The sequence below is a fragment of the Argopecten irradians genome, chromosome 6 (genome assembly GCF_041381155.1).
Source record: "Argopecten irradians isolate NY chromosome 6, Ai_NY, whole genome shotgun sequence".
NCBI classification, from domain to species: Eukaryota; Metazoa; Mollusca; class Bivalvia; order Pectinida; family Pectinidae; genus Argopecten; species Argopecten irradians.
The window spans coordinates 4,501,518-4,514,423 of record NC_091139.1 but is presented as its reverse complement, the minus strand read 5'-3'; the positions used below and the strand labels follow the sequence as shown (position 1 = coordinate 4,514,423).

At 33.9% G+C, this 12,906-nt stretch overlaps 1 protein-coding gene across 1 annotated transcript in view; it reads right to left on the bottom strand.

The window, feature by feature from the left end:
- Positions 1-12,906, bottom strand: part of LOC138326158 (receptor-type tyrosine-protein phosphatase delta-like) — a 166,093-nt gene that overhangs the window by 27,588 nt on the left and 125,599 nt on the right. Inside the window, exons 9-12 of the mRNA XM_069272286.1 lie at positions 10,664-10,764; positions 9,537-9,735; positions 5,434-5,445; positions 2,417-2,701 (exon numbers count right to left, since the gene is read on the bottom strand). Coding sequence (XP_069128387.1) covers positions 2,417-2,701; positions 5,434-5,445; positions 9,537-9,735; positions 10,664-10,764 — 597 coding nt within the window. The remainder of the gene's footprint in view (positions 1-2,416; positions 2,702-5,433; positions 5,446-9,536; positions 9,736-10,663; positions 10,765-12,906) is intronic.

The window sequence follows — 12,906 nt, the reverse complement described above, 5'->3', positions numbered from 1 at the left end:
AATACTTAATTAATGGATTTTATCTGCTTTTTGACTACAAACCTACCGAACGAATATTCTAATATTTGAATTTCTGTTGACATCCCTATTGCTAATAACAATCTCTGTGAAACCATACCGAATATTTATGCTGGTATGAAATGGACCTATACTATGCTATATGCTCCAATACAGTATTTTTGACGCTACATATTTTTTGTATATGAAGCAGCATCAATAGATATTCCACACTTGATAATTGAGTGACATAATCGTTTTAACGTTGACATTCCTGACAATTCAGAAGGTTTCACAGATCTTGTCAAAGCATTTACACACAAGTACAAAATCAAAACCTATCAGAATAAAAGGTCCATTGGGTCAGAATAGCTCACAAAATTATTCCATTTTAAAGAGATTTTTTTTCTCTCTTTATGATCAACAAAGCACTTAGTAAAAGCCATAACAATACTTTTTATCTGAAATTTTGAACTAAATTACTAGATCTTATTGAATATTTCAAAATAAGAGCCTTAAATTCAATGATATTCAGGGTAAGGTAATATTGACGACGGACTTCACACCAAGAATTAATTCACTTGGCCTTTAGGACAAGGAAAGCTAACAGAAGATACGAATTACACTCACAATCAAAACAATAATCAATGATTTCTAGTGATGATACAAATCATAATTGATAAAATAATCAATGAAATTTGTGATCAAAGTGATTCAAATCAATCAATATGAAAACATGATATGGTTTAACTTAAATAGTCCATGTGAATAAAGCAATGAAAATTCATGATCACAAGTTGGTCTGGTCAAGAGGCTGTCAAATTTCCCAAAGATGTCAATTAAGTCTTAATTATCCAATGACTAAGTCTGTCCAAATTAGGTAATTAAGGTCGTTGTTAATTGTAAATTGTAAGAATCTTGTCCTTGTATTGGTGAATACATATAATTTCAAAATCTGTTTCGGAAAAGTACACAATTTTGACGTCTGTTATTTGCTTAATATCTCAAGCTAAAACAGTCTCTCTCTATATAAGTTAGAAAATATACTACATTATAGCTTGTCAGTCTACCAGGTCAAAGGTCGCATAAATCATAAGTAATATATGAAGAACAGAAAGCAAACAAAGATATTGATATATATGATGAAGAACCAGAAACAATATCACAATAGAAAACCAACAAAGCAAGGAGAATCTGATTACACTGCCTATAGCAACAGAGATAGTGATTAAGTTATATCTACAGTGAAATGGCAAATAAATTCACCGACTATAAAGAAATCATTAAAGAAATAGATAATAATGATACAGAGTTGTGATCACAACCAAAAACAAAGAAAACATCAGCCTTAAAGGTGAACATGGAGAGTGATTTCACGGTGAAAACCCACACAGGTTGTGAATTATTGAGGTGATGGTTGGTATAAAAAGAAAAAAAACAACCAGCAGATTAGTAAGAACTTTATTATGTTCGCGGTCAAGCACCGCTGTGCATGTGTAAGCTATGCGTACGACATGTATCCCCAACCACCAACAAATTGGCCCAAAACTTTGAGGGAAAAATAAACAAGCTCCTTAACATCTTCAGTGTTTTACAAAGCACATTCGTCATAGACCTACAACTTTGGGTATCTTTACTTAAATACCACAACACCATAAAATGGGTATATTTGGTCAGGACGTTGGATAAAAGGTTCTGGGAAACATTGGCTTTTTACTCGCTAATGTTGAAGTTCAGGTCGAGGGGGTTGGTTGGGAGGGACTTGATGGACATGATAAGACAGAAAAAATGTCTATGCTGGCTGTGAAAGAAAAATTTGAAATGAAGTTTTGTATTGTCGACTTACCGAAGGGCTTGTGCTTGCCTGAACCTGAAGATGCCATTTCCCAAACATGACAAGTTTTAATAGATATCAATTTTTTATTTAAAAAAAATACATTAAAGAAATTAGCAGCAGGAAAAAGAGAGGAGAAAATACATGTATTCAATAAATATATATTCAAAGGTCACATTTCTCGTTGTGATAAACAAAAAGCAAAAACAACAACTTGTAAATATCACTGGAAAAAAACGACTCACAAAAACACTGCCTCAAGTGGGAGGAAAAACTCAGAGAGAGAGAGAAAGAATCAGTGTAGAAGAAGTAAGTGAACAACTATGTCAAACGTCACTTCACGTCACATTACAAAATCAGGGAAACAAATTCACATCAAAAGTTTTCTCATAATCAAGGTTGACATCTTTTTTTTTATCACAAGAAATAAAATGAAGCAGAAATTAATTATGACGACTAAGATATATACACACACATAAATACAAATACAATAACATGTAAGAGGAGAAATACCGATATTAAAAAGAAGGAATTTACCATTGAAAACATAATTTTGAAAAGGAGAAGTTTTAAAAGAACACATACCAAATTGGCGAGTTTGCACCTGGACCGTCGGCGTGTGGGCGCCCTCGCCTTTCTCCGACATGGCAGATACTTGGATGTGGTATAAAGTGTTAGGGGTGAGGTCGGTCAGTTGAAATCGTGACACAGGTGGGTCTATTCTGATATGTGCGCTCTGGTGACGGTACGAGTCGTTAAAGTACAACTTGTAACTTATAACGCTTTGTTGGTTCTCTGGGGGGTCCCAAGTCACCTCAATGATATTTGGCGACGTTGCGACGGCATGCAAATTTTTGGGTTGGAGTGGCACTGTCAAATGAAAACAAAAACAACAGTCAATAAACGCTCATAAAATAACAGCAAAATATGAAAATATTTATTGCTTAATATTTTCTATCATTCCTAATAGATAAAAATGTTTCTAAAACTCTTCTATTTAAACTTAAGGGTTCTCCAAATAAATAGAATTATACATACAGAATTCTCAGGAGTCATATCATTAATTTTTAAATGAGATTATAAAACTGACAAGTTTTAAATGTTGTTACTCTCGACATGTAAATACTGCTATATATTCTGATGATCAAACAGAAAAATTGATGCATTTGGCATCCTGCAGTTGAGATAATGGCCCCAAGGCTGTAAGCCTTCATTTAGGTACGGCCATGAAAGACGCCGTGCAGTGTTAGCGTAGCCCATCGCACCTGCATTTGTAGCAACAGTATTGCGCCCGCAGAACGCACAGGGTGGGGCGAGCACGCATTATACAATAAATTGACATTTTGTAAGATTTCATAACACATCTGAAGTAATTACTTTTCTTGGTAATCACAAAAGCAAGTGTTACCATAGAGACCAAAAGGCTTGGTCACTTAGTATAAACCAATAGAATCTATCGTACAAATTCATAGAAGATTAAAGATGGATATGCCACAATTTTTCAAAATCTGAAGAAATTCCTGGTTTTATCATATGGAATGATAAACATAGTTTTGACTCAAATGATTTCAAAAATATCAAAATACAGATATTTTTCATTCTTTTTTTTATTTTGAAGTTTATTTAATTTCTGTTTTGTTGCAGTTCAAAATTTAGACATTTCAGACTTGCATTAAATTATGGGAATTCCAACTTTAATTCAAAAGCATGAGATTTTGTGATTTCCGATGGTTTTGTAACCATGGAAACACAACAATTGATCATGCACAGCCCAGTTAGGAGTCTTCAGCATGCTGGCTAGATCTTCCTATCAGGTAAATCTATTTGTTCACAAATTAAATTTTTTATTAAACATCAAGATATTTTCATTTAAAAAAAATCCTCAAAATTTCTCATGGAATTGATTAAGTTATCACCCATATTTGGTTATTCCAAAAATTGAAAAAAACATTTTTGACCAAATAAAAACAATTAGAAAATTGATGAGTGGTTCCACATTTCACAAAACTATTGCATTACGAAAGCCAAAATCAATTTGGAAAGGATATGCACTAATGTTTTTTGAAATATGATATGGTAGAGCTGATATTTATAATAAAATCTGAGAAATTTAAAGACTTTTTTTGTTTGATTTCTTTTTTGGTCAAGCAATCAACAACACACTTCAGATTTAAGTAGATAACAAGAAAAAAAGCAACAATAAATAAAAACAATTTCTATTGAAAATCACTCAAAAAATATATACTGAACTTAATTTAAAGTTTTATTGCAATCAATCAAAAATTTTGTTAATTAATATCAAACAAACTAGAACACTGATTGATGCTTCATGATCAGTTTGAACATGAATTAAACAAAAAATAAAATAAAAAACAAAAATCAGGAACAAAATAAAAACACTCTTTGATAATATTATAGCAATAATAGATGTGCAGATATTTTCTTTGTAATTTTTTGCTTTTTTCTCTCTCTCGCTAAAATGTTTTCTTTCAATGAACTTAAATAAAGAAAATATCACATTTGTTAAAAGTAAATGAGTCATGACAGCAATCAAATACCATGACATCTATAAGAAATGTTATGCATTCACAGAAAGGATGATGAAAGTTTCAAAAGAATTTACAACCACTGAAATTTGCTTCTGCATCTTAAATAAGCTGTATCACAAAGTGTTGTTATGAGAGCATTCAAACATTGACATGACTTTATATTCAAAACAACAAATTAAAATGAAAGTTTGAAGGCGTTCTCTGGAAATCTCTACAAGACATAATAACCTTATATTATATGATGATAAACTCCAGACTTAACTACTTATTTTGTTTACCACTTGCAAGGCTTTATATTATTGCCAATTTCTCTGAGACTATTATTTTGGATCTATTCATTTAACGTCCAAACAGCTAGGGTCATTTAAGGATGTGCAAGGTTTAGATGGTGGAGAAAAAACATTGACCAGTAGACAGTACCTCAAGACTGCCTCACATGAGATTCAAACTAGTTACCCAAAGGTGGAGCCACCTATGGCCCATTGGTATACCTAAAGACAATACTGTTTGCCTCTTTATAGCAAGAAAGGGCACATGAAAGGGACGATGAGTCTTTTCTTCGAAAGACAATGCCGATAATGGAAATTGTGATTTATTGAATCTAAAATAATTTATTGAATTTAAAAGCTATACATTGTAAAACATCTGAGGAGTTTCTATTTCTGATGATACAGATTTCATATCTTGATTTTTTTTCACACCTAAAATAATGAATGATGAAAAAGAAAATGATTTTTGATGAAATTAGTAGTAAAATCTGCCAATCTAACTCTAAAGAAAGTCTTAGTGACACACAGTTTATATCTGAAATTGTTAAACAGTTACCATGCCAATTAGAACAATGCAATCTATTGTCCTAATAGCCAATCATTCCAAAACAGAAACCCTAAACAGGCAACAATAGAAAATCACGGAAAAATTAATGTAAATTATCATGCACTGATTTCAGTGTCATTGATCATGAAAAAATCCACATTCTTTGTTCAATTAATATTCAACTAATTTCATGACAAGTTATTTTAAGTTCAAGACACAAATCAAGTATTTTCTTACCCATGCTATCCCCTGAAATAAATTTAAGCGGAAAATATTACTTATCAATTTTTCTTTTACCTTTTTAAATAAGATAGACTCTTCCTTATGATAGGAACAGTCTATTTGTTCTAATAGGGAGATATCTTGATGTTTCTGCTCTCACAAAAACACAACAACCAGATCATTTAAGATGCATGCACATGGTGGATCTCACATCTTTTTGGGTTTACATCCTAAATTTGTTCCAGAAAAGATGAAATACATAGTACACAATTGATAGTTCCTCACAAAATACACATAAAAAACTCTTGTGTGCTGAAATATACAATGAAATCAAGAAGGGAAAAATAAACAAAAGAGTCTATCATTATGAATGACATCTCACCTACAATCTCTGTACCCAGGGCAGTGTAGGAAAAAAGAAAAATCACGCTAAATGAGCAACATGTTAGAACAACTTTGCACCAGTGACCAGCAATCAAACGTGACTACTCAGTGAATTCTGATACAGACTATAGTCTTATACATCCCTGTGGCACATTTATCATACAGACTATAGTATCTTCAGCAATAATCAATGGTGAACACAAACAGCCATAACTTTGTTCTAATATAATAAACAATCGCTAGCGCTTTTCGCTTTGTGTTTCACAATAAACAGTTGATGCAGTTATCTTCTCTTTGAAACTACAGTGCAAATTACGCTGAATTATTTAACGAGATTGTCCCAATGGATTATAAACAGTCATGGTTTTCTAAAGTGTAATTATTCTAAAAAATTTCAACATACAATTTAAAAGCATTAAATAGAATTTTCATTGAAATACTTCGTTGGATAAGATTATTCAACCTTTGTCACTGAAAATATTGGCGATATATAGGAATGCATGACAAAATGAAAACATTTCAAATGAAATGATCAATTATTCTTAATAGGTATATATACATATATTCATCTATTCATATACAAATGTATACATCAATATATTAGTTGGAAGAAAATTTTGATGAAATATGTACAAATTGAATTATCATTAAACAATGAGCAGGTGACAAGGTGAACGTAAAGAAAAGGTAAAGAGACGCGCATTAGGATGCAGAGCAGTTTACGAACTACGAAAAATGATGCTACGTCATGCTTTGCTACAGTAAGAGAGGCGTGTGCTGTGAGATTATGCGCGGGGTTGAATAACATATGCAATCATAAACACAACAATCGCAGGCAGCGAGCAGATGCGGAGTCGTCTTTTCTTGTTCAGACCTACACTGGTCCGTTATCGGTGGATTCTCTTCGAGTCAAACTCTTCACTTTATATGTGATCTTACCAAAAGGGAATCTCGACAAAATATCAGAAGGGGAAAAACAATGAAAAAATTCCTTTTTTTTCTTCTTTTGTTTTATGATAAATTTTTTTTTGATTCTGCTTTTAAAAAATAACTGCCTGGAAAAATAACATTAGCATGAAATTGAAGCTTTGAAATGTAACGGAAGAAATGACAATGGTATATATTTAGAGATTCAAAAAGGAGTTAAAACTTGGCATTGTATATATATGAAATTCAGAATCAGAAATGGAAACATGCAGAAAATGACACCAATGAAATTTTCAGAATAAAAACAAAAATTTTTTTGGAGAAAAATATTGAACACAACTCCGAAGAACACTGGAGATACAAGATTGAGCGTGCCATAGCTTTATGGCTCGAACTTACCGGAAAAACTAGTAGAATATTTATGCGCTGGAAGGATCGAACACAGAATTTGTCAAACACATCAAATAACACATTCAAGAACGCAATCAAAATAATCGGGGTACAGGCAGTCACATGACTCTACTACCACATGGACGTCTGCAGCATCTCCCAGCGGCAGGCTATATATAGCTACAGGGTCTAGCGTACGTATATTCTACAGTGTTAAGGATGCAATGCACACACCCACTTGTGGAAAAGCTTGAGCATAGGCGCACTCGCAGTACGCAGTGGCAACATTTCATAATGCGCAGCAGGTTTGGGCTATGCGTTTCGCAGCTACATCATGAATGGCATGTGTGTGAAGCGCATCACAAGCACATGTCATTACCAGTGTGAACTCATTATTCAGTCACATAAATCAATTGAAATTACTCAAATTTTCATGTTTTGGAATAAAAGCTTTGAAGATCAGCAAAATAATATTTCAGAAAAGTTTCCAATAAAATACATGATTTCTATTTGCTAACACAAGATAGACAACTCTAGTCAAAAAAGATTTTACTAAAGTTAAATAACTATTTCGAAAACAATTGTTCCTGACACTACTAAAGATAAACAATCCAATTTCTTACTGAAAGCAACACTAAACATTAGCTACTGTTAAACAGAGCTTGAAAGGTTACAGAAAAAACAGGTTTTGTTCCTTTATTAATACACAGAGAGAGAAAGACAAAGAGCAGACAACTCTAGTGTAAGGGGAGATAACTCTGTGTACAGGAGGCCGTATATCAATTGTGGCCATTTTCATCAAGCTTTTCCACAGTTGGGTCCTGAAGACTAAAACCAAGGCCTCTATGGACCCTTTCAAATGCATTCAATTCCCTAGGCATACAAATTAACCTAGGTTTGGTGGATATTCTATGGACAAATTAAGATTTTACCAGACAAACTTTAAGAAACTTTTTGTTTGAGTTTGAAGCTTTTGATACACCTCAAACGAACCCCAAGCGTATCTTGAATAACTTTAACTTGTGATTAATTTGTTAATTTGATTAAAATCCTAAACTAATTCCAAACTATAAATGTCCAAGTGCACTTACACAGAACATTCAGATAACTTGATTTGTTCCCTCAACATTACCCATTCAAGATAATCATTTTTTTTCTGTGTTAATATGTCAACACTATCCAAAACTTTAGAATATGTATATTTGCCCCTTTTTGCTATCGCCAGATTTGATTTTCAGTTTTAAAATTTCTCCTAGGTCCTAGGTAAAAGAGTTCATTCCACCAAACCCAGTTTGTAGTACGTGATGTGACAGCCGTGATATCATTCAGTGATAATGCATACACTGGTGTTGTTGTTGGTAATAGGAGCGTATGTTATAAACAACGTGTTTGGTATAAACAACACGTCGTAGATATCTGATATATACAGGTGAATAGACTTGTATACCAGGTATGTGTCAGTGATTAAGATGTTTCATGCATAATATATTTTCACTTTTTAAACTTTTTGTTTTAAATAGATTTATTTTGCATTCTCTTTTTCAACTTTTTGTTTTTAATGAATTTATTTTGCATCTTTTGAACTTCATTTTTTTTGTTATAAACCGGGGTACATATATCTTAAGCAAAAAAAAAATTTTTTTTTTTAATTCAAGTGGAACATTATTATAGAACATAAAATAATGTAATTTGGTGTTTCACAGGGTGAAGAGTTGGGCTTCAAATGATTGTATGATATAAAAACTTAAATTTGTTATATTCGTAGCCTAAAACAATTTATATGTAATGTTTGTTTTATGGTAAATGGTTTTATGATATATGTAGTGGGCTGTATGTGTGTCAATCTACATATGGGGGGAAATACAAAACTGATCTTTTATCCATTCCCAATGCATTCAGTCAAATATACAATATCATTGAAAAAAAAAAAATAGCATGGCATTTTTTAATACTGCCAGTCTCAAAACCGCATGCCCCAAAACCTCTCAATTGACAGATAATTATCAGCAACATAGTATATCTGATAAAAAAAAACAATACAGAGAAAGTCACTGTCATGCGGCTCGATATTTGACGAGAGACACGTGAGTGTTGTGTCTTCGTTTGAGTGAGTGAAGATAGGGGCACCATCCAGTATCATTCTAACAAAGTCCTTATATAGGCATGCTCTCAGACTTTCATGCAGTTGGTTATCAAAACCTCGAGCAAAACATACGGAGTCTGCGAATACAAACGGAGGTGTGCTATGTCAAGACCATCCATTCACACAATAACACCAGCCCATGTTTGTGACATGGTGTCTTCGAGATGACAAGGGAAAAAACTTATTTTCTAACGAGGGTACATTAGCATTCTGTACCCTCCGGAGCATAGCACTATTGGGTGGTGTTGGACAGTGGTGGGAAGGGGGCGCCTACCTCCTTGACGCGTCATGACCTGTATGACATTTGATAAGGGTCCTTCCCCCTTGCTGGAGTACGCCAGGATACACATATGGTACGTGACATTCGGCTTCAGGTTCTCAATGGTTGCCACGCGGTCGTTAGAGTTGACAATATGACGCTCCCACAGGATAATCGGCATAGTTGCCTCAAGTGTATAGAATATCTTATAGCCCTGTGTCGGAAGGAAAAATAATAGTTCATATGAGAATTAAATTCATATTATAGTTTTACTGCATTAAGATTTTCAACTACCAGGTTGCAGAATTCAACGGTATACTAATGTTTTCGATAAATAAGCAATGTCTCATGAAGCCAATTTTACTATAAACAATCTTGATTCCATCAAATCCTTATTTCTACTATTTTCAAAAACATTAATTAAACAATAAACAATAATCAATATAAACAGTTGTAATTAGTGATTAGTTTTAATTAAATCATATATCATCAATAGCTTGTTTTTTTATTATATTTTTTTTCCGAAAGCGACACTAAAGCGTCATTCTATACTCATCAGGTGAATTGCCATGTGAGCTGCTTTCATGTCTGTCATCTGATATCTCGCATGCAATCAGATACAAATACCCCTACCATCATAGCACACACCAGTCAAATATCATTAGACACTAAGCTCTCTCATATATAATCCTCTGAAGCATAATGTCAAATACAATAGGTCAGGTAAAGTAGGTCACACACGAAGTGAATAGAGGTATTCAAGACAAACGAGAATAAAAGTCAGAAATAGGTCACATAGTTTATAAGTAAGCGATGAACAAAGTCTTTGATAGGTCAGATAAGTTACAAGTAGGTCAATAAATAGGTCACAGTCATAAATAGGTCACATATATTGTAAGTAAGCCATAAGTAAGTCATCGGTGCAAAAGACTTTTATAGGATGCAGGTCAATAAATGGGTCATATAAAACCATTTAGAGGTTATAAAGTTATAAAGGTCAATAAGTAGGTCACATAAGGACATTAGGAGAACATTGTTATACAAGAAACGTTTCGAAGAAATCCTGAAGTATGTTTGGGTTTTCATATCTGACTTTTGCTACTATACTTTTATGTAATGTATTATTGGATGTGTAAAGAAACCTTGATGATTCCATTGGGTTTTTCAGGAGGCTGCCACTCGACGATGACCGTGGTGGTACTGATCGGTCGGCCGTGGAGATTTCGGGGCGGGGTTCCAGGTGCTGTAAAATATAAAGAAGAGGCATTGTTAAGATGGTTTTACAGATGATTGAGACTTTTCTATTTCTACCTTTACTACAGTCATAACATTCATAACATTTTGATATTTGTGGAGCAAGCCAAATGTCTTTCACAATTAAACTTTGGTAAAGAGACGAGAGGATAACATCAAATCTATGTAAGTCCTCAGTGTAAATAAAAACAGTGAGAAATAAAATAAATACAATTAAAAGGCAGAGCTAACCTGAGGTTAATAAACTCAGGGAACATTGGCATGAAGTTTATTTACAGGAACACAAAAAATATTGAAATGTTTGGTACATAAACATTCAATTTTCTGCCAGATCTCCTATGTATTAGGGGAAACACCATCAAAACATTCCTAGGAGTATTTGTTGATATGGCAAATCTACAAACATTCAAGAGATTTAGTATAGGATGGTAGAATGTGTTCCACCTGTCCAAAGTACGGACATGCAGCGAGAGGGGGTAGGGTGGGGAGAAGGACATCAGCAAGGGGGTGGAGGTTGGGGAGGGGGACATCAGTGAGGGGGTGGAGGTTGGGGAGGGGGACATCGGTCATTGTTCAGTTTGATCTTTAACACAGGTGATTAATAGGTGTGATATATATCTGTGTGGATACACAGTCAATTAGGACACACAACTATATGTTTTCTGATAACAGACTCCAAATACACTTATAATCACCAATGTAGCGAAAAACAAAACTTCCACTTATGAGGAAAACCTGTATTTACATTTAGTGTAGGATCTTTCCTGGGTGGTCTAAATACACTATGTGTGGTATCTGTATATTTTAGAGGAGTAATTGTTATTAAATTAAACTTTGGTTATCTTTCTACAAAACAGCAAAACAATACACCCATGAGAATTTGTATAAAGTTCTTTTCTTTGGTGGAACGGAGGCTTGGGCCAAGTAAGTAAGGAAGTGACACCATACCTGTAAGATCTGAGATCTCAACATATGCTTAAATACCTGGTCAGTATTTTATACCAGGGGTGCTTTTTTCTTGATATTCAACACTGTCTGTCCCAATGTGCAACTCATTGACATCCACCAAGACATTGAACAGTAGTAATAGCCAACAAAACATATGTCAATCTGTACATTGATAACACAGTTTACCAAGTTCCACCTTCTAAAATAGAAAATCTTGAAGAATTTAATGTGCTATTAGAAATAGTTCTTTTCACTTCAGACGAATATCAAAAACCAATCATGAAACCTAAAGCCCGCTCTGAAGTATCTTTAAGACCTTGCAATGGCTCCTGCTGGTCCAGAGAGCATTAGGACCTTGTATCATCCTGGTTGAAATGTGATCAGAACTTTATCTCGTGTCCTACATTAAACTAGAATCATGTAAACCAAACAGTAGGGGTTTAGCGTTCATGTATTCTGTAACGTGTTCAACGTTTTTTACAGGTTTTATAGAACATCATAAAGATATGTACATTTATCTTTTTTGAACACACATCAGTGAAAAACTAACAATAACAGCAGCAGTTTACGGAAAATCTCGCTGTGAGATTTATCTCAAACATTAGTAACCGCTAAAGAATTTTCCGTTTTATTTTAGAAACTCTGATAAGTTTTCTGAACTCATCTTTTCTTTTGAGGGTAAACAATCAGGGACCAATAGCCAATGAAATGTGTCGAAAGTGAAAACAAGGTTCATGAACCCGAATATCGACTATAATTTCATCCGGTGTTAGTATAAGCTCAAGATAAAGGGAGACAATCATCCGAAAAATAATAAACACCCTCACACTGGGACTGGCGATGTTTTCCAATACAAATATGAAACGGTACACTACAGCTATAGACAAACTTGTAAAGCTGGAAATGCAATTCATTCTGGTTTGGCATTGAACTCATAAAAGGGACCTAGCTGAAATTGGCACAGCTAATGCGAAAAGAGCGTTTCAAGTCTGTTACCACCTGAACCTCAAGGATGTGCTGACTTTGGCCAATATTGCTGCTACATGAATTATAAATACAGTTCAAAGCAGCGAGTTATTTCTTCCTCTATCTCATCTCTCTGTGTCAGTAATGCCAAAGGTACAAGTTACAGGCCTAACAATCAAGGGAGGTCACTCTGATCCAAGAGTGAGACCAGAAATCA